Source organism: Perognathus longimembris, chromosome 6 (genome assembly GCF_023159225.1).
Source record: "Perognathus longimembris pacificus isolate PPM17 chromosome 6, ASM2315922v1, whole genome shotgun sequence".
NCBI classification, from domain to species: domain Eukaryota; kingdom Metazoa; phylum Chordata; class Mammalia; order Rodentia; family Heteromyidae; genus Perognathus; species Perognathus longimembris.
The window spans coordinates 43,754,269-43,777,640 of NC_063166.1; the positions used below are offsets into that span (position 1 = coordinate 43,754,269).

Below are 23,372 nucleotides of genomic sequence, written 5' to 3' on the forward strand. Positions count from 1 at the left end.
TCCCAGTATTCCTTATTCCGCCTTGTTTTGTTTTTCTCCAATAAACTCATTAATATAATACATATTTAACTTAGTCTCTCTCTTTCCCCAAAAGCACACTTCAGGGCAAGTATTGGTGTGTTGTTTGCTAAGTGATGTGACAATTAGCTCTACCATAACAAAACAAGCCTTCTACAGAGCAGCCACCAACAGACCTTATCTCAATCAATAAAAAATGCTACCAACTCAGTTAAACCCAAAATTACTCTGAGTTTCATAAGTTCTTTTTTTTAAATAATTTGCTTTATTATTATAGAAGTGATGTACAGAGGGATTACCATTATATGTGTCAGGTAATAAGTACATTTTTTTTTTAACAGTCCTGGGGCTTGGACTCAGGGCCTGAGCACTGTCCCTGGCTTCTTTTTGCTAAGGCTAGCACTCTACCTCTTGAGCCACAAAGCCACTTGTGGCCTTTTCTGTTTATGTGGTACTGAGGAATCAAACCCAGGGCTTCATGCATGCTAGGCAAGCACTCTACCATTAAGCCACATTCCCAGCTCATTTCATAAGTTCTTGAATGAAAAATACAAATGTCCTTTCACCTACTTTTCAAGTACTGAAAAATAAGGTCATAAGAAGTTAAAACAGAAAATAAGAAATTTCAAATGTTAACATCTTTCCAAATAATAAAAATTGAAGACTGTAATTCCCCACCCCTTGTCCATAGTTAATGACCACCAGTTAATGACCACCAGTGGTATGTTGCTTCCAGCTCTCTCCACTTCCAGAGCCAGCATATGAGACACCAAGAAGGACATTCCCAGAGTACCTGCCATGTGCATCCTCCCAGAAGCTCTGACACAGTAACACCTGGAATGGACACTTCCAGAGTGCCTGCCATGTTCATCCTCCCATATGATCTGACACAATCATACATGGAAGGGACACTTCCAGAGTACCTGCCATGTGCATCCTCCCAGAAGCTCTGACACAGTCACACATGGAAGGGGGATAATTATCTTCTGTTTGTCAGATAAGAGTCTCAGAACAGGTAACTAGTTTACCCAAAGTCACACAGCTAGGGTTGAGTGACAGAGCCAAGATCTGAATTCAATGAATTTAAGCACACATTTCCTAATAAACAATAGCTTCTGTCATTAGAAGGTATTAACACAATTGTTTTTGTATTATGACTCACTGAAGAAAAATGGTATTTATTTTCAAGGGTCAATGATATTTTGAAAAGAAAAAGAAAAATGATTGATTTAATGCATTCTGCTCTTGAGGGCTTGTTCTGAGTGACAGGTCCATATGTAAATATTCTCCTGATTCTAGTAGGAATAAAGTTTGTTGTTCCATATTGACAGTATTTTCTCCTGTGGAATTCTAAATGATGACAGCTATGCCTGTTAGTACTCACCATCTTGTAGATCCATTTTAAAGTAAACATCAAGTAAAATTTGAAAAAACAAATTGCATATGAAGGTTGGGGAGGGCTGTCAAGTGTTAAGAGTGCCTGCAGAGCAAGTGCATGGCCCAAAGTTCAATCCCCAGTACTGATTAAAAAAAACTGAAAACAGGGAGGAAAAAATAAAATAAAAAGAATATGACCAAATAAATGTAATATGTTACACATGGTACTTTAAGATTTTTCCCAGGGGCTGGGAATGTGGCTTAGTGGTAGACTACTTGCCTAGCATGCATGAAGCCCTCAGGTACCACATAAACAGAAAAGGCTGGAAGTGGCGCTGTGGTTCAATTGGGTAGAATGCTAGTCTTGAGCAAAAGAAGCTCAGGAGGGGGCTGGGATGTAGTTCAGTGGCAAAGCACTTAACTAGCAAGTGCAACAACCTGGGTTTGATCCCCAGTACCAAAAAAGAAAAAAAAAAAAAAAAGAAGAAGCAGCAGCTCAGGGACAGCACCTAGGCCCTGAGTTCAAGCCCAAGGATTGACCAAAAAAGAAAAAAAAAGCTTTCTCCCTATCCAATGATTTTTAAATCTCTGATAACAATAAGATTTTATAAGAACATTTGAAGGCTATAAGGAATTCCAATGAAATCTCTTCTTACAGATGAGGAAACTGAAGTAAAAACCCTAAGTCACAAAGATTGGTACTATGACAATAATCTAAGCCTCTCAAGAGAATCCAAGTCCATCTACCTCAAGATTCCCCTTAGATCCCAGGGACAAATGAAATGAGGAAAAAAAAAAAGGTGAAGACTTATTCCCACGAATATTTTAATCATTTAATACAGTGCTGGGAAAAGAGTCCACAACAAATTTGAAGGAGCACTTTGCTTTACAAGATCTTTCTAAGAGGGCTGGGGATATGGCCTAGTGGCAAGAGTGCTTGAGGACTTTAATGAGAAGTCCAGCTTGTCTGAGATCAGAATGGCTACACCTGCCGTATTGGTGGGTGCATTTGCTTGGTAGATCTTGCTCCATCCTTTCATTCAAAGCCTGTTTTTGTCCCTTGCTGTAAGGTGGGTCTCTTGTAGACAGCAGATGTCAACTTTTTGTTTGCAAATCCATTCTGCCAGTCTGCTCCTCTTTATCGGGGAGTTTAAGCCATTTATATTTAAAGAGATCAAGGATAAGGGAGTTTTTTCTCCTTCCATTTTCTTGTTGGGCTGTTTTTCCTCTTTTTTTTTTTTTCTTGTCTTTAGTGAGCTGGTCTTTCTGCTGGGCTTTGGCTATTGAAGTTTCTTTCTGATTCTGTCTGTGTGTCTTACGATCTCTGTTGGCTGGGATTCCCCTCTTAAAATCCGCTGTAGGGCTGGTTTTTTATTCATATACTCCTTTAGCTCCTCTGGTGTGGAAAGATCTGGTTTTCCCTTCGAATGTGACCACACTCCAAGAAAAGGTGAAGCTTCAGGGAAGACTAATCCAGGAACTGATGGACAAAGACAAGAGATATAATCTGCGCATAATTGGAATAGAAGAAGGAGCCGAATACCAGAACAGAGGGCTTAATCATGTTCTCAATAAAGTTATTGCAGAAAACTTCCCCAATCTCACAGGGGACCCCATCCAGGTAACCGAAGCCTATAGGACACCTGGCAGGCCAGACCCCAGGAAAGCCACCCCAAGGCACATAATATTCAAGACTACAGACCTCAAGATTAAAGAGCAAATTCTGAATTCAGCCAAAGCGAAGAAGGAAACTTTTTTCAATGGGAAGAGGATACAAATAACATCCGACCTATCCACACAAACTTACCAAGCTCGAAGTGAGTGGAAGAACACCATCCAAGTACTTCAGAATAACAATTTGCAACCTCGGATCAAATACCTAGCAAAACTGGAGTTCACATTCGAAGGGAAAACCAGATCTTTCCACACCAGAGGAGCTAAAGGAGTATATGAATAAAAAACCAGCCCTACAGCGGATTTTAAGAGGGGAATCCCAGCCAACAGAGATCATAAAAGACACACAGACAGAATCAGAAAGAAACTTCAATAGCCAAAGCCCAGCAGAAAGACCAGCTCACTAAAGACAAGGAAAAAAAAAAAAAAAGAGGAAAAAACAGCCCAACAAGAAAATGGAAGGAGAAAAAACTCCCTTATCCTTGATCTCTTTAAATATAAATGGCTTAAACTCCCGATAAAGAGGAGCAGACTGGCAGAATGGATTTGCAAACAAAAAGTTGACATCTGCTGTCTACAAGAGACCCACCTTACAGCAAGGGACAAAAACAGGCTTCGAATGAAAGGATGGAGCAAGATCTACCAAGCAAATGCACCCACCAATACGGCAGGTGTAGCCATTCTGATCTCAGACAAGCTGGACTTCTCATTAAAGTCCACTCAAAAAGACAAAGAAGGACACTACATATTAATACAAGGAAAAATCCAGAATCAAGAAATCACGGTGATAAATGTATACTCACCGAACAAAAGAGGCCCTACATATGTCAAGCAAATTCTCACAGAACTACAGAATAAGATAGAACCAAACACAATCATAGTGGGTGACTTTAATACTCCTCTCTCTCCAAGAGACAGATCCAACACCCAGAGGATTAGTAAGGGAGCTGAGGACCTAAATAACACCATTTCCCAAATGGATCTAACAGACCTATATAGAACCTTCCACCCTACAGAGACCCAATACACCTTCTTTTAAGCAGCCCATGGATCATATTCCAAAATAGACCACGTCATAGCCCACACAAAGAACCTCAGCAAATACAAAAGTATTGACGTCATCCCATGTATTAAATCTGATCAGAGTGGATTAAAGGTAACCCTCAACAACAAAGGATACCACAGAGGCTATACACAGTCTTGGAGGCTAAACCCCACGCTGCTATCCAACACTTGGGCCACAGACCAAATTAAAGATGAAATCAACGAATTCATAAGCCACAATAACAAAGAAAACACATCACAAAGAAACCTATGGGACACAGCTAAGGCAGTACTGATGGGCAAGATCATTGCACTCAGCACCCACATTAAAAGAATGGAAGCAGAGCAGGTGAATAACCTCACGATGAAACTAAAACAACTTGAGAAACAAGAAATGACAGAATCTAAAACGACTAGGAGGGGAGAGATCACAAAGATTAAAGAAGAGATAAATCTGATTGAAAATAGAAAGACCATTCAACAAATAAATAAGACTAAAAGCTGGTTCTTTGAGAAAATAAATAAAATTGACAGACCCCTCGCAAGACTTACAAAAAAAGAAGAGAAGAGACTCATATACATAAAATCAGGGACTCCACCGGAAAAATTACAACAAGTACACACGATATTCAAACAATCATAAGGAGCTATTTCCAAAACCTCTCCTCAGCAAAAAACAATAATTTTACAGAAATGGATCAATTCTTAGAGAAGTACAAACTGCTCAAACTGAACCAAGAAGAAATAAATCAACTAAATAAACCAATAACTTACGGTGAGATACAGGAGTTAATCAAGAACCTCCCTACTAAGAAAAGCCCAGGCCCAGATGGATTCACCAACGAATTCTACAAAACATTTAGTGAGGAGCTAATACCAATACTCCTCAAACTCTTCCGCGAAATAGAAACAGAGGGAGAAATCCCAAACTCATTCTACGAAGCTAATATCATACTCATTCCCAAACCAGGCAAAGTCCCAACAAAAAAAGAGAACTACAGACCAATATCACTAATGAACACAGACGCAAAGCTCCTCAATAAAATATTAGCTAACAGGATCCAGAAACTGATCAAGAAAATCATACATCATGACAAAGTAGGCTTCATCCCTCAGTCATAAGAATGGTTCAACATCCGTAAATCAATCAACGTAATTCACCACATAAACAGATCTAAAATTAAGAATTACATTGTTATCTCAGTCAATGCCCAAAAAGCCTTTGACAAAATACAACATCCATACCTATTAAAAGCTTTGGAGAGAACAGGAATAGATGGAACATTCCTCAAAACAATAAAAGCCATATACAACAGACCAACTGCTAATATCATATTAAATGGAGAGAAACTTAAATCATTCCCCCTAAACTCAGGAACAAGACAAGGATGCCCACTCTCCCCACTTCTGTTCAACATAGTGCTGGAATCCCTAGCCATAGCAATCAGGCAAGAGGAGGACATCAAAGGGATCCACATCGGCAAGGAAGAAATCAAGTTATCCCTATTCGCAGACGACATGATCTTATATCTGAAGGACCCAAAAAACTCAGTACCCAAACTCCTACACCTAATAAACCAATTTGGCAAAGTAGCAGGATACAAAATCAATCCACAAAAGTCAGCAGCTTTTCTGTACACCAACAATGTTCAAACAGAAAAGGAAATTATGGAAACAATTCCATTTACAGTAGCTAAAAAAAGAATAAAGTACCTAGGGATCAACTTAACCAAGGACGTGACGGACCTATTCAATGAAAACTACAAAAATCTAATAAGGGAAATGAAAGAAGACACAAGGAGATGGAAAAACCTCCCATGCTCATGGGTAGGCAGAATCAATATAGTGAAAATGGCCATATTGCCCAAATTGTTATACAAATTCAATGCAATACCTATCAAAATCCCAGCCACATTCTTCACTGACATAGAGAAACCAATCCATAAATTCATATGGAACAGCAAAAAGCCTAGAATAGCCAAAGCAATTCTAGGCAAAAAAAAAAAGCAGTGCAGGAGGTTATCACAATACCAGACTTCAAGCTCTACTACAAGGCCATCATAACAAAAACAGCATGGTATTGGTATAAAAACAGATCGGAAGACCAATGGATTGGAATTGAAGACCCAGAAATAAAACCGCACTCTTACAGCCAACTGATATTCGACAAAGGAGCTAAAGACATACAATGGAATAAACATAGCCTCTTCAACTACTGGTGCTGGGAGAACTGGGCAGCCATATGCAGAAAACTCAAAGTAGACCCAAGGCTATCACCATGCACCAAGATCAATTCAAAATGGATCAAGGACCTCAATATCAGACCTGAATCCTTGAAACTACTGAAGGACAGAATAGGAAAGACGCTAGAACTTATAGGCACAGGAAGGAACTTCCTGAATAGAGTCCCAGGGGCACAACAAATAGGGGAAAGACTCGACAAATGGGACTACTACAAATTAAAAAGTTTCTGCACAGCTAAGGTCATAGCCACCAAAATAGAAAGACAGCCAACCATATGGGAAAGGATCTTTACCAGCACAGCAACAGACAAAGGCCTGATATCTGTCATCTACAGAGAACTCAAAAAACTAAGCCCCTCCAAGCCCAATAAAGCAATTAGGAAATGGGCAAAAGAGCTAAAGAGAGACTTCACAAGAGAAGATATAAAAATGGCAAAGAAACACATGAGGAAATGTTCAACATCCCTGCTAGTAAAGGAAATGCAAATAAAAACAACCCTGAGATACCACCTCACCCCAGTTAGAATGGCCTATACTCTGAACTCAGGAAACAACAAATGCTGGAGGGGCTGTGGGGAAAGAGGAACCCTTCTCCATTGTTGGTGGGAGTGCAAATTAGTACAACCACTTTGGAAAACAGTATGGAGGTTTCTCAAAAAGCTCAATATAGACCTACCCTATGACCCAGCCATACCACTCCTAAGCATCTACCCTAAACAGCAAAACCCAAGATATCAAAAAGACATTTGTACTTCCATGTTTATCGCGGCACAATTCACAATCGCCAAAATATGGAAACAACCCAGATGCCCCTCCACAGACGAATGGATCCAAAAAATATGGTACTTATACACAATGGAATACTACATAGCGATTAGGAATGGTGAAATATTGTTGTTCGCAGGGAAATGGTCAGAACTTGAACAAATAATGTTGAGCGAGACAAGCCTAGAACACAGAAAACAAAGGGGCATGATCTCCCTGATATATGACTGTTAACAAAGGGAGACGGAGAGACAGTAGAGACCAAGTCTGTTAATACTGTATATGTTCTTGATACATTGTATATTGTATATATGTCTACCTGACCTAGACAAGGGTTAGAAAAACAGGACGTAAGATATCACAAGAAATGTACACACTGCCCTATTATGTAACTGTACCCTTTTTGCACAACACCTTGTAAAAAAATTTATGTTCAATTAATAAACAAATAAAAAAATTAGTACTAGTGGCTGGGAATATGGCCTAGTGGCAAGAGTGCTTGCCTCCTACACATGAAGCTCTCGGTTCGATTCCCCAGCACCACATATATGGAAAACCGCCAGAAGGGGCGCTGTGGCTCAGGTGGCAGAGTGCTAGCCTTGAGCAGGAAGAAGCCAGGGATGGTGCTCAGGCCCTGAGTCCAAGGCCCAGGACTGGCCAAAAAAAAAAAAAAAAATTAGTACTAGTGCCAGGTGCTAGCTACCCTTCTGCTCTAGGAAGCTTTCTCTGCCTCTGCCAAGTTTGGTTAAGCACCCTCCTTTGTTCTCTACTAGCACACTGCACACTTTGGACAGTGCACTGAAGAAAGGCATGCTATTACTTGTTTCCTCCAGCAAACTGTTCCATGTCTGTCTCCATCATTCTAGCCAGGCATGGTGGTGCGTGCCCATAATCCCAGAGGCAGCCTGAGACCTTGTCTCAAAGTAAGTTCTTTGGGCAGGTTCTCTTGACCATAAACAGGATATAATGACCTTACATATTAAGGAAATTGTATTATTATTCTTTAACAGACATAGTTCCTCCTTGCTCACCCAAACCAGAAATTATGTCTTACAGATAGACTTGGTTACCAATGTTCATTTCTCCTAATCACAGCCACCCATCTATATTTTCACGACATGCCCTCTCTTTCAATGCTTGTCCTGGACCTTTAATTATACCTAATAAAATCATTCCTTACTTAGAAACTATACAGCTCAAGAGGCTACTTCTCATCAGTAACAGATTAATTAATAGTCTAAACTCCTTATACAGTCTTCCTTCACTAAGGCTTCTTTTCAGTCCTTGAAATGAGTTGTCAGCTGGCAACTCTGCCTTAGCCCAGCTTAGAAATTTAAAATTCAATCATGGCCAGGCACAGTTACCTCACTCCTGTAATCCTAGCTACTCAGAAGTTAAAATTTGGAGGATCACAATTTGAAGCCTGCCCAGGCACAAAGGTCTGTGACTAGGACTGAAGGCATAGCTCAAGTAGTACAGGGTACACCAGCCAAATAAGCAGATCCACCAGGTTCAAGGCCCTTAGTTCAAACCCCAGTACTACCTCTTCAAAAGAAAGCCTATCAGGGGCCTGGGAGGAGGTAGCTTATACTTGTAATTCTTGCTACTCAGAAGGCTGAGATCTGAGGATTGCAGTTCCAAGCCATCCTAGGCAGGAAAGTCTGTGAGACTGTTATCTCCAGTTAAACACCATAAAAACCAGAAGTGGTGCTGTGGCTCAACTGGCAGAGCACTAACCTTGAGCAGAAAAGCTTAGGGACAGTGCCCAAGCCCTGAGTTCAAGCCCCAAGACTGACAAAAGGAAGGAAGGGAGGGAGGGAGGGAGGGAGGAAGGGAGGGAGGGAAGGAGGGAGGGGAGGGAGGGGAGGGAGAGAGGGGAGGGAGGGAGGGAGGGAGGGAGGAAGGAGAAATCCAGCCAGCCAGCCTAGCATGGAGAGCAGTTAGAATAGCTCAGTAGTAGAATACTTATCTAGCATTCATGAAGCTCTAGGTTACTTGCCAGCAAAATTTTTAAAAAGCCTCTATTCAACCATGCAACAACAGGATAAAAAAAGGTTAAAATTAAAGCCAGGTGCCAGTGGTTCATGCCTATATTACTAGCTACTCAGGAGGCTGAGATCTGAGAATCCTGGTTCGAAGCCAGCTCAGGCAGGAAAGTTTCCATGAGACTCTTATCTCTAATCACTCAAACTGTAGTGGCACTGTGGATCAAAGTGGTAGAGCACTAGCCCTGAGCAAAAGAGTTCAGGAACAGTGACTAGGCTCAGAGTTCAAAACCCCTCAACCAATCAAAAACCAAAAAAGTTGAAACTAAGGGCTAAGAATGTAGCTCAGTGGTAAAGAACTTGCCTAACATGGGTTCATGTCCATAATCCCAGCCACACTGGAGGCAAAGATCAGGAAGACTGAGGTCTTAGGTTAGTCTAGGTAGCTTGAGGCGTAACTAAAAAATAACTACAGCAAAGAAGGGGCGAGCATGTGGTTCAGGTGGTAGTGTGCCTACTTAGCCAGTGCAAGACCATGAATTCAAATTCTAGTATCACCAAGAAATAAAAATAAAGCCAACAAAACAGAACAAAACAAAAACTTCATATATGGCTGGACACAGTGACTGGCACCTGTAATTCCAGCAGTCAGGAAGCTGGAAAGGAGAATCACAAGTTCAAGGCCAGCCTGGGTTACAACAGTAAGACACTGCTTCAGAAACAAAAAAGGTAAAATTCAGGATGCCTGTCCTTTATTATCTTTACTCAAACATGATTGTGCAGGCCTGTAATTCTAGCCTTCAAGTTGAGGACAAGAGGATGAAGAATTCAAGGCCAGTCAGAGCAATGCATTATCATTAGCTGTGTAAACTTGGGCAGTCAAGTAAACCATTTGTCCTGCAACTTCTGAACAGATGGCATTGAGACCAGACCACTTCTATTAAGCTTTTAGGACTACTATCATTTATTACTTCTTAATCACATAACATTCTAGAAATAAAACTCCATATGACAGCAGCAGTGATTTAAAACGGTAACATGAAAACTTGATGTGGAAATTATTAGTACAGTAAAAGCAACTCCTAAAGTACTCATTAATGATAAATGTGATTTCCATTGTTTCCAAAGTATGCTACTGTTTGAAGTGTATTACAAACATTTACTATCTGAAAGATAAAGCAACCTGCTAAAGCATCAGGATCTGGGTCCAGCCAGAGCTCCTTCCTGACCACAACACACTGCCACCTCCCTGTTTCTGGAGCAGCTTCCTGTCATCCTTCTCTGGCTCAACATAAAGAGACTCAACAGGTAAAAAGCAGGCATGCTGTCTCTTCATTCTCTCTGTTTTTTCCTCTTCCTGCTGTTTTCTTGCAGAGCTTTGATTCAATGTCCATGCCTATGTTGGATGCATTGTGGTACACAGCATCATGATAATAAGGACAGGAGTTCCAACCTAATCACAGGTCTCACTTGTTAAATAAAAAAATGAGATATCACCACCATAAACATGACAGTTTTATTTGGCTTTGAATGATGCAAAATAAATCATATATCTTATGCCACCTGAAAGCTAAATGTGACAAGAGCCACATGGGAACTCTCTAACTGAACTGACTTGGGACTTAGATCAATGCAAAGCCTTCCCATTGGTTATCTGGAGGCCCCAGCAAGGTGGAGTCTTTTATCTGCTCCCCATCTCACAGAGGGCACCTTCTCCCCCACTTTAGTGAGTCAAAGAAGAGAGAAGCTATTAACCAGCTACAAGGTCTGATGATTCTAAATAAATGTTTATGCACACCTGTTCAAAACTACAAACTCTCAGAAATGTCAAGCAGTACCTGCAGAGCTGAAAGACAAATCCAATTTTGAGCCCTAGCTAAGCTGTTAAACCTGTGCTCAAAACACTTATCTGTGAAATAGTAAAATTACTACATAATAAATCTCCTAGCAGAATCCTCAATATAAGTAACAGGGGCAATACAAAACAGTTCCCATTCCCATGGTTGTTCAAAGCCCTACCTTTAGAATTAATTATTCAGCAATCCACATCACATTGAAACATTAAAATTATCCTTACTCACTCTCCTTACTCTCATAGACTGAGTAGCTATGAATTATAAATAATTTAGAAGCTGTGGCTCACACCTGTAATCCTAGCTACTCAGGAGGCTGAGATATGACGATCACAGTTCAAAGCCAGCCTGGGCAGGAAACTCCATGAGATTCTTATGGCCAATTAATCACAGAGAAGCAGAAGTGGCACTGTGGCTCAAGTGGTAGAGCACTAGCCTTGAGCTGAAGAGCTGAGGGACCAGCTCCCAGACCCAGAGATCAAGCCCCATGACTGACCAAAAAATTAAAAAAAAAAATTAGATTAAGCCAACAAACATTTGCTGTGGCTTATAAATGATAATTCCAATTGTCAGTTTCTATGCTCCAAGAGGTCAAAGTCCTAGTAGAACCATGGTTCTTTAGTAAGTAACAATTATGGCATTATGGCATATATCCTATAATTAAATTATTTAAATGACTACTTAATTCTTTAAATAGTCTTTAACTTTTATAATTAAGATTTACTAACTAGGCAAAAAAATAGTGTTGGAAATTGTACCAAACAAATACTTCCCATATATTAATGGCAGAAATGTAAAATGGTATAACTTTCCTAGAAAACTAACCATATATGCAAAATACATAAAAGACATAGTATTTTTTCAATTTTTGAATTTATTTGATTTATATTTCTGGCATGACTGAGGTGTGAACATTTGAGCCATGCCCTAAGGCCCTGAAAGACATGCTCAATTCCATTTCTAGGAATTTATTCCAAAGATAATATGGGGTAAGTGGGAAATAAGGTATGACAATAATAACCTGTTTATCAATCATTTAAAATTCCAGTATACCAATACATACTATTCAGTCAATAGAAGTGATAAAATTATAAAGATCTGTGTGGAGGAAAAAAAAAGTCATGCTACATGAAATGTACCATAATACGTTAAAAACAACAACAACCTGTAATCCTACCTACTCGGGAGGCTGAGATCTGAGGATCTCAATTCAAAGCCATCCCAGGCAGGAAAGTCTGTAAGATTCTTATATCCAGTTAAACCACCAAAAAAGCCAGAATGAAGCTGTGGCTCAAGCCACAAATGCTCAAGGGCAGTGCCCAGGCACTAAGTTCAAGCTCTAGGGCTAACTCACTCTTCCCCTCCCGCCATTACAAAACATAATTTATAATCTGTTATAGTATAAAAGGATGCCAGGAGCCAGTAGTTCACCCCTGTCATCCTAGCTCTTCAGGAGGCTGAGATCTGAGGATTACAGTTCGAAGCCAGCCTGGGCAGAAAAGTTTGTGAGACTTTTATCTCTAATAAACTACTCAGAAAAGCCAGAAGTGGTGCTGTGGATTAAGTGGTAGAGCACTAGCCTTGAGCAAAAGAGCTCTGGGATAGCACCCAGACCCTGGGTTCAAGCCCCATGACTGACAAAAAAAAATTAATAATAATATAAAGGAAAAAAATTACTGACAGTGCCATAGCTTGTAAAGACAGGAAGGGCTGACTCCCAGACCTTGTGCATCCAGGTCAGGCCTCCTTTTACCCTATCTCAAGTACCTCAGTCCTTCTCAACAGGTATTAGACCTTTGTCCACCACACACTTAACAATTTTCTTCCCATCCAGCTTAACAAAGATTTACTCAGATATTATCTTTTCCACCACATCTCTCATATACATTACTTTATACTGACACTTTAGCTTTTACCCTACAAGAGTAGCTTCTAGAGGGAAGGGATTAAGACTCGTGTTTTTTTTTGTTTTGTTTTTTGAATGATTCAGTGAGGTGTTTTATGTGTACCACAATTCTAACAAATGTTTGACTGACAAATGAATAAAGAGGTAATCTGGGAGGCAATCTGCTTCTGCACTGATTTTTACAAATACCTGATTTTACAAATAAACAAAATAGGTTAGTCTAAGTTCACTCACTTATAAGTAACAAGGTACCAAGTCAAATCTTGGAGTTTTCTTTTTCCACTTTCAAGGCTCCTTCCTGTTTTGCATTTTCAAATTGCTTTTGCTGACATTCTCTCACATGACTTCACACTAGCTGATACTATTTTGCCAGTCTACACCTTTTATTATTCTAGCTGTGTTTTCTGGTTTTGACATAGCACTGGGGGAAAAAAAAATCATACAAGCTCCTCTTAATTCTTAAACCTGTTCTTCTATCTGGAATAACAAAGATACTTTAACTAAATAAAAGGTGTTCACCATCCATGCAATACCTACTGAATCAAACACCATACCTCACAAACCAGAAGTCCTATTAATTGGTACTTCTGCTGGTACTTCTGGTAAATTGGTGACCACAATATAAGAATAGCAAAACAAACCCAAGAATTCACAAACTTCAGGTTACAGGTCAAAATTGCTATCTGTTTATATAAATAAAGTTTTACTGAAATACTGCCACACTCAATTCATATATGTAGTCTGAGACTGGAGACTACCAAGACAGAAAGAAATAAGGAGTTAGACCATTATGTTCCTTATTATCTGGCCCAGACCATTGTAAGATAACAATATGTCATCTGACTCACAAAACATTTCACATTTGGTATATTTTATTAATACATAACAAACACAAAATGCTGAATTTTGTGAAATCACCAATGAGTATCATGTATATGGTATTCTATTCCTAGCATCATTCTATCCCTTGAACCATATTTTTATAGCCAATTATATATTAGTATCAACTAATTCAACTAAAACATAACCAATTATAACCAATTATACATTAGCATCAACTAATTCAACTAAAACATAGTTCACTTAATAAAAATGTTTCTCACAAGTCATCAAATTCTGATGATCATCAAACTCAGCTACTATAAGACTAATAGCAAATTGAATACTATTTAACATTAAAAAAAATTAACCCCTAGAATGTAAACTGGTTCAGCCCCTCTGGCAAGCAGTATGGAGATTCCTCAGAAGGCTAAATATAGAACTCCCCTATGACCCAGCAGCCTCACTGTTGGGTATCTATCCAAAAGCCCACAAACAAAATCACAGTAATGCCACCAGCACAACAATGTTCATCGCAGCACAATTTGTCATAGCGAGAATCTGGAACCAACCCAGATGCCCCTCCATAGATGAATGGATCAGGAAAATGTGGTACATATACACAATGGAATTTTATGCCTCTATCAGAAAGAATGACATTGTTCCATTTGTAAGGAAATGGAAGGACTTGGAAAAAGTTATACTAAGTGAAGTGAGCCAGACCCAAAGAAACATGGACTCTATGGCCTCCCTTATTGGGAATAATTAGTACAGGTTTAGGCAAGCCATAGCAGAGCATCACAAGGCCCAATAGCTATACCCTAAGGAACACATAAGATGATGCTAAGTGAAATGAACTCCATGTTATGGAAACAAGTGATATATCACAGTTGTAACTACTTTCAACGTCCTATGTGTATGTGTAGTTTCTATTATTGATGATGTTCTTGTATCACCTTCCTATGGTTGTACCTACACTATCTCTGTAATCTTATCTGAGTATATTGGAAACCGTGTTTACTGGTATTGGAAGTAGGAAATTCAAAGGGAATACCAAATTTGAGAGACACAGGGTAAAAAAAAGAGAAATAACTACAAAAGCAATACTTGCAAAACTGTTTGGTGTAAGTGAACTGAACACCTGGGGGGGGAAGGAAAGGGGGGGAGGGAGGGGGGCATGAGGGACAAGGCAACAAACAGTACAAGAAATGAATCCAATGCCCAACGTATGATACTGTAACCTCTCTGTACATCAGTTTGATAATAAAAATTTGAGAAAAAAAAAATTAACCCCTAGCCAGGCACTGGTGGCTCACACCTGTAATCAACCCTAGATATTCAGGAGGCTAAGATTTGAGGATCGTGGCCCAAAGCCAGCCAGGGCAGGAAAGTACATGAGACTCTTTTTTGTTGTTGTTGTTTTGTTTTGCCAGTCCTGGGGCTTGAACTCAGGGCCTGAGCACTGTCCCTGGCTTCTTTTTGCTCAAGGCTGGCTACTCTGCCACTTGAGCCACAGTGCCACTTCTGGCCTTTTCTATATATGTGGTGCTGAGGATTCAAACCCAGGGCTTCATGTACACAAGGCAAGCACTCTTGCCACTAGGCCATATTCCCAGCCCCTACATGAGACTTTTTTTTTTTTTTTTTGGCACCAGTCCTGGGCCTTGGACTCAGGGCCTGAGCACTGTCCCTGGCTTCTTTTTGCTCAAGGCTAGCACTCTGCCACTTGAGCCACAGCGCCACTTCTGGCCATTTTCTATATATGTGGTGCTGAGGAATTGAACCCAGGGCTTCATGTATATAAGGCAAGCACTCTTGCTACTAGGCCATATTCCCAGCCCCACATGAGACTCTTATAACCACCAAAAAGTCAGAAGTGGAGTTTGTGGCTCAAGTGACAAAGTGCTAACCTTGAGCACAAAAGCTCAGGGGCAGTGCCCAAGTCCTAAGTTCAAGTCTGAGGGCTAGTGCATGTGTGTGCGCACACACACACACACACACAAAATAGTCCCCAGATCAGTATGATGGCCTGCCTATAATCCAAGCTGCTAAGGAGGCTGTGTAAGGAATACTGCAGAATGGACCAGAATGGGCAAAACTTAGAGCAACTTCACCTCATAGACAAGCCACATATACTGGCATGTCCTTGTGGTCTCAATTATTCAGGAAAAGAAGGTAGGAGAATCAAGGTCTAAGATCACCCCAGGCACAAGACCCTGTGTCTAACACAAACTAAAAGTACAATGGGAAAGGAACAATATATTGTACTCTAATAGTACAGTACTTGCCTAACAAATAAGTGCAAGGTTGAGTTCAAATCCTATTACTGCCAAACATACATACCTACATACATAAAAAGCACCAAATGGAAACAGAAAACTTTGCCTTCCCCATTGAGTTATAAGTTACTTCTTTGAAATGATCTCTAGTTTTACTATATATATAACGATACTTGATACCCAACATTGTGTAGAACTTTTTTTTTTTTGGGGGGGGTAGAGGGGGATAGAAGCACAGGAGCCTGAGTTAATAATACCTCAGGGCACAAACAATGAAGAGATTGTAGATTTCTTTCCTAGATATAATTGAACAGCTCAGTCACCAAGAGACTGCCTTATTAATTTAAACCTAGTTGCAGTATACCTTTACAATACTCCCTTAAAAAGATTTAAACACAAGATTTAAAATTAAAAAAGTACAGAACTTCAGGTCCAACTAGAGCTTTGGAGAATACTAAATCCTAATATTTTAATTTACAAGTGAGAAAGAAGAGGCTTAAATGACTCTAAAGGGATAGTTTTAGTAACTGACACTACATGCAAACCAGAAAGTTACATTACTGTCTTATATATAATGCTAGCCTTAGAGGCAGTGATTACATTTGTATCTTATTTGACAATGAGTCCAACTAATCCATATAGATAAGCTGTTTTGTCCTAACTCAGGAATATTAGATACAATTCTTTGTTTTGGTTTTTTGTTTTTGTTGCCAGTCCTGGGGCTTGAATTCAGGACTTGAGCACTGTCCCTTGCTTCTTTTTGCTCAAGGCTAGAACTCTGCCACTTGAGCCACAGCGCCTCTACTGGCCTTTTCTATATATGTGGTGCTGAGGAATCGAGGCCATATTCCCAGCCCGATACAATTCTTTAGTAACTGCTAAGTACTATCTTATTTTTCTCTGGTGGGGGGGACAATGGTCCAACACACAGAGTAAAAGTACTGTCTCTGGATTCAGGCTGCACAATTTTGAATCCTGATTTTGTCTCTGACTGCATAACTTACAGCAACTTACTTAACAATTATGACTGCTGATCTTTATGGTGATAAGAATATGTAAGCAATCCTTACAAGACAGTATATGATGTATGCTTATGTTAGGTGGTATCCTTGTTTTCCTTAGGAGCTTTCTTGTCAAATCATGAGAAAGTAATCAAGATACAGAGAAACTGCACTCAAATGTAGATATTAAAGCCCAGGGCCTATAATCCTAGCTACTAAAAAATTAGTAATAATGAACCTTTGTTTTTTCTTTATATGTAAGAGGCTGAGATCTGAGGATCAAGGTTCAAAGCCAGCCTGGGGAGGAAAATCTGTGAAACTCTTATCTCTAACAAACTACTCCCCAAGGGGTAGACCACTTACTCGCCTTGAGCAAAAAAAGGAGCTTAGGGACAGCACCCAGGCCCAGAGTTCAAGCCCCAGGACCAAGGGGGAAAAAAAGTAAATATTAAAACATATAGGGGACCAGGAGCTGATAGCTCACGCTTGTAATCCTAGCTACTCAGGAGACTGAGATCTGAGAATCGAGGTTCAAAATCAGCCCAGGCAAGAGTCCATGAGACTCTTATACCCAATAAACCTCCAGAAAACCGCAAGTGCTACTGTAGCTCAAAGTGGAAGAGCACTACCCTTGAGCTGAAAAGCTCAGGGGCAGCACTCAGGTCCAGAGTTCAAGCCCCAAGACCAACAAGAAATAATAATAAAATAAAATATATAGGGGGAAGAGAAAAGGAGAGGATACTATGGGATGAAGAGGATCAAAGCATATTACACACACATATAGTAATGAAATCCATCAAATGCTATTTGAAAAAAATGGGAAGGAGATGAGATGAAGAAGAGAAATACAGTGAAGATCTGAACTGTTCAAGTACACTGTGTGCATGTATGGAAAATCACAATGAAGTTCTCTCATATTACAAACATATGCTAACTCAAAAATAAAATTTAAAACTATTATAATCAACTGTAGTAAAAAAAACTGTACTGCTACATATATGGAAAAAACAAAGGTTCATTATTATTAATTATTTAGACAGTCATGGTCTTGGGCCTCTGTGGTATACCACCACACTATTACATTTTTTCTGCAGTTGTACATATTTTGGGGTACACTGTTCCACTCCTTCAAGTTCTTCCTGCAGTCCCAGCTACTCAAACAACAAAGAGAAGAGGCTCTCGAGACCAAAAGCTCAAGACCAGACTGCACAACATAGTAAAACCCTGTCTCTTTAAAAACTAAAATTACTGTCACCTCACTATACTGTAGAGAATTCACTGTAGCATGTATTCACTTCTAACTTTACACTGACCCACCCCTAGTACAAGGGCTTAAACTCAGGGCCAGGGTACTCTCCCTTAGTTTTTCTCAAGGCTGGCACTCTTACCACTTGAGCCACAGCTCCACTTCTAGCTTTCATTTTTGCTTGTTACTTGGGCAGTCTCAAGGATTTTCTGCCCTGGTTGGCTCCTCAGATCTCAGTCTCTTGGGTAGCTAGGATTACAGGAATGAGCCACTAGCACCCAGCCTTCCCCTGCTCCTCCCTCTCTCCTCTCCCTTCCCTTCCCTTCCTTCTTTTCTTCCTTCCATCTTTCTTTCCTTCTTTTCTTTTCTTTCTTTCTTCTTGAGACAGTCTTTCTGTATAGACCAGGCTAAACAAAGGTTCTTGCAAGGATACTTTATGAGGTAGATCCTATTAAAATACATGCACAAGAAGCTTATATTCAGTACTAAAAACAAACTTTCTATATGATAGAGCTTTCTTTCAAGAAAGATCACCTAGCATTCACGAAGGCCTTGGGTTCCTTCCTCAATGGAGGAATGGAGGGAGCAAAGGAGAAAGGCTTTTTAAACACTAATATTTAGCCTTTCTTTGTATCACTAGTAGTCAAGTCTTGACAAATGCTTAAGCATGTCAGCACCATATTTATGCTATGTAGCTCAGCCTGGGCTCTAATATGCAATCCTCCTGTCTCAGCCTCCCAAGTTCTGGGAACTGTCCCTTAAAATAATTACTTGTACTTTGGTCAAAGATTACTGAGAAAGGGGCTGGGGATATAGCCTAGTGGCAAGAGTGCCTGCCTCGGATACACGAAGCCCTAGGTTCGATTCCCCAGCACCACATATACAGAAAACGGCCAGAAGCAGCACTGTGGCTCAAGAGGCAGAGTGCTAGCCTAGAGCGGGAAGAAGCCAGGGACAGTGCTCAGGCCCTGAGTCCAAGGCCCAGGACTGACCAAAAAAAAAAAAAAAAAAGATTACTGAGAAAGAAGTTTTATACCTGACACTCTCCCTTGTAGGGACTTCTTTTTTTTTTTTTTTTTTTGCCAGTCCTGGGCTTTGGACTCAGGGCCTGAGCACTGTCCCTGGCTTCTTTTTGCTCAAGGCTAGCACTCTGCCACTTGAGCCACAGCGCCACTTCTGGCCGTTTTCTACATATGTGGTGCTGGAGAATTGAACCCTGGGCTTCATGTATATGAGGCAAGCACTCTACCACTAGGCCATATTCCCAGCCCCCTTATAGGGACTTTTATCATGTTCTGTGGCATACCAGAGCAATAGAACATAAGGGCCTTACAGAGGCTATGACTGGAAAATTCACTTAAGTCTCTAAAATTCATTTTCTCATCTCTAAATTAGTGCTACCATCCACATCGCATATCACATGAAGGGAAAAGGGAGACAAAATGAGATTTGTACAAAAGAAATGCCTTGAGTATAAACTCATACCCATACTACACTTCTTTGTTCCATTGGGAAGTAAGGTCATGCAGCAAGCTAAGTTAAATTGTGGTATGTGTACACATATATGTATACCGTTGGAACATAGTCCTGTATCATCCTTCCTATACTTGGTTGTTTTTGGAAATAAACCTTCTTATAGTCTCAGATTTGGTTTTCTGAATATGGGGTTCCAAAGACCACCATTATTCATGAAACAAGTATTAGGGTCAAGCATCTCCCCACCAAGAACCCTCAAACTCCTAACAAGGAAACCACAATCCCTACTGTTTATTTCTTTCCTCTGCCACCACTAGCAGAATGCTGACATAATATGTGATGGTAAATGTCTCAAGGAATCTTTATAGAGAAATTTTAGAAAATGAACCTATTTGTGTATCATCAGTATAAAAATATGCTTCTCCACAGCTGGAAGAAAAGCTTCCTCCAAAGCTGAAACTTCATGAAAATCTCAATAGTACTGAAAGTATTAAATTTACTGAAAATATTAAATTTCAGCCTTATATAACTTGACACCAGCCAGAGCCTTCTGAGCAATTCACACACACACAAAAAGAAAATTTATGGAAGAATAAAGGAGTATGGGTTCCTAAGCACACTTAGTCTTATGTCTGATCCAGTGTAAAATAGTATTTAAAAAAATAATAATACGGGCTGGGAATATGGCCTAGTGGCAAGAGTGCTTGACTTGTATACATGAAGACCTGGGTTCGATCCCCCAGCACCACATATATAGAAAATGGCCAGAAGTGGCACTATGGCTCAAGTGGCAGAGTGCTAGCCTTGAGCAAAAAGAAGCCAGGGACAGTGCTCAGGCCCTGAGTCCAAGGCCCAGGACTGGCAATAAATAAATAAATAAATAAATAAATGAATGAATGAATAAATAAATAAATAGATAGAGAAAGAAAGAAAGAAAGAAAGAAAGAAAGAAAGAAAGAAAGAAAGAGAGAAAGAAAGAAAGAAAGAAACATGGGTAACCTCAGTGCACATAATGTACACCACAAAATAAAAAGTGTCATTGTTGTTTTCACCACAAAGTGATCCCTAACCATCATACCCAATGCACAAGAATAACTAAAGGAAATTTATAAAATGATAAAAAAAAAACTAATCTATGAATAAAAAATAAAGGTTAACCCAAGGTGTATACCCTGGTTTCTCTTCAGATCATATAAATCTTTCACCTTTTACCAAGATGTACTGTCACTGACAAAAAAAAAGAGCAATCTTATCTTTACAATGACAGTGTCTGCAGTCTTATTTAACTTGGAGTTAACTATACTCTATTTCAGTTAGGTCAGAGTCTTAAGTCCATTTTATTTAGTAATCTGCCTATATCATTAGTAATTAACATTTTCTGTAACTTTTCTCCATTTTTTTTTGCTTTTGGAGCCTAATTTCTGTCTTATCAATATGTTATGTAAACACTAATTCAAAATTTTAAAGAGTTCTGACAACCTCTTTCTAATTTAGTTAAGATAAACCCAATACAAAATCATTGTGCCATCTTAATTTTACAACCGCTAAATTATTTAATCCTCCCCAAAACCCCAGGAGGCAGACATTATTATTTCTACAACATTTTTATGAAGGATGAAGAAACTGAAGTTTATAGATAGCATGAAACTTACTTAAGATCATAGTGTTTGTGACAGGGCCTTAACTCAAATCCAGGCTAATCCCAAGCACTAGGTGCTTTTGATCACATTACAAGAAAGGTACAAAGCTAATTTTTCAACTAGCTCTCAGTGACTTTAAAGAACATAAAGATATGTATTCTATTTCAGAAGCAGTTCACAAAAAAGTAATTTCTATCTAATCACTGTGGACTCTGTCAAGTAGCATTTCTTTGTGTTTGCTTTTAGATGTACAGAAAAAGTCTTCAGATACCAAGTCATGTTTTAAAATATGCATTTTATAAGCAAAATTCCCAATATCTTGCATGCAAAAACAAAGAAAATTTGCCTGTACATATATATGATTCAGGAGTTGAACCTGCAAAAAAAAAAAAAAACCAAACCTGTGAACTTTCTACCGAGATCTTCTAAACCTTCCCACCACTCCCAGTCAATAAAGATAACAGAACCGAGTACTGAGGAGGTACAAAACAATAAGGAAAACAGACCTTCGGCCATTTCTCCTTATTGTATCCATCGGCTGATGAACTAAACTAAAAAGGTGTACCACACAGACCTTTACAAATTTCAAAATTATTGACAGTCAAAAAGGCCACGGCAACAGGGGCACACTGTACCCAAAAACGCTGCATCAAATAAGGCACATTTATCAGGACACCCAGGTCTCAGTTCGAGCTTCTCAGTCAATTACACAGTCAAAGATTAAATATTAATGGCATGCCATTTGCACTGGGGCCCTCGGCAAGAGCCTCCCTGACCACTGTCTGTTATGAAAGAAAAGGACTGGCCTGTCTTCTAGGAGGCCACTGCAAATCCCTCTCAGTTGGGTTACCCATTCGGTCCCTCCCAGAGAAGGCCGACGGGGCCACCCTCCGCATCCATGGGAGGAGCGGCCTGGGGGTGGCAGGGCGCCCTTCTCCCCCACCCAGCTGTCAGCGACAGGTCCGGGAGGCGGGGCGCGGCCGGATTGGGCCGATCCGCCGTCCGCACAATGGAAGAGGAGCGAGCGAGTGAGCTGATGGGAGAACCAGACCCTGGCCGGGGCGATTCGGGGTGGGGCTGGGGGTTGTGGGGGGCGCTTACCCAGCAGCAACACGTTCTTTCCCGCCGGGAGCTTGGAGCGCGAGCGCGTGGAGACCTCGCTGAGGATGCAGGACCTAACAGGGAGCAAGGCGCAGGCTAAGGCCGGGACCGGGGCGCGGCGGCGGGGACGGCGGCCGAGCACGCAGCTGCCGACCCGGCGCGAGCTCCGGCGGGCGCGGGATCCCCGACACGTCCGCCGGGCGGAGAGGACCCACGGGGACCCGGGAGGGGTGGGGTGGTTACCAAAGGTTCTGCCCGTCCTCGTCGTCGCCCGCTGCGGGGCCGCCACTGCCCGACGCCAGCTCGTGGGCCAGTGGGCCGCCAGAGTAAGCCGAGCCATGTCCCGGCGGAGAGGAACCAAATGAGCCTACCCGCCCCACAGCCGCCATCTTGATCGGGAACCACACCACTCCCAACCGGACTGAATGAGCTGGGCTGCGGCGGCGGCGGGAACCCGGATATAGTCGTTCTGCGCTCGGAGGGGGCGGAGCCTGTAGGGGCGGGACCAGCAGGTCCCTCCGTGCATGCGCCGCAGTGCCTGCGCCGCTCTGTCTGCCGCAGGGTTGCGCGTGCGCGGGCTGGGGACGCCGCACCCTCGCTTCGGTTGCTTCGGCGTTCAAGCGCTTCCCTCCGGGCTCCGGCGCGGCGGGGCGGGCGGGTTGTGTCAGGTGAGCGGCGATGGGTCCCACCCTTCAGCACAGTCGGCATCCTCCAGTCTGTCACTGTGGCCCTCCATTATTAAAGCGGGTCCTCTGCGTCACCCAAGGCAGACCCGGGCGGTTACTGCAGCCTGCGGCTCGAGCGTCTCTTTCTGTTCACTCGTGGCGCCGCGTCCCCCAGAGCTTGCTTTGGATAATAGCGTTTTATCTGAGATGCTCCGCGTGAGCTTTCAAAAGACCCACTCGGGCCCTCTCCATTCGCCAGTTTAGCCCAACCTTGTTAACC

The 23,372-nt window shown here is 41.1% G+C and overlaps 1 protein-coding gene across 1 annotated transcript in view; it reads right to left on the reverse strand.

Annotated features, from left to right (window-relative positions):
• The window catches only part of Dync1li1 (dynein cytoplasmic 1 light intermediate chain 1), a 61,830-nt gene extending 38,959 nt beyond the window's left edge, over nt 1-22,871 (reverse strand). Inside the window, exons 1-2 of the mRNA XM_048348617.1 lie at nt 22,671-22,871; nt 22,428-22,501 (exon numbers count right to left, since the gene is read on the reverse strand). Of these exons, the coding sequence (XP_048204574.1) occupies nt 22,428-22,501; nt 22,671-22,816 (220 nt within the window). The 5' untranslated portion in view covers nt 22,817-22,871. The remainder of the gene's footprint in view (nt 1-22,427; nt 22,502-22,670) is intronic.
• Nucleotides 22,872-23,372: the final 501 nt, after the last annotated feature.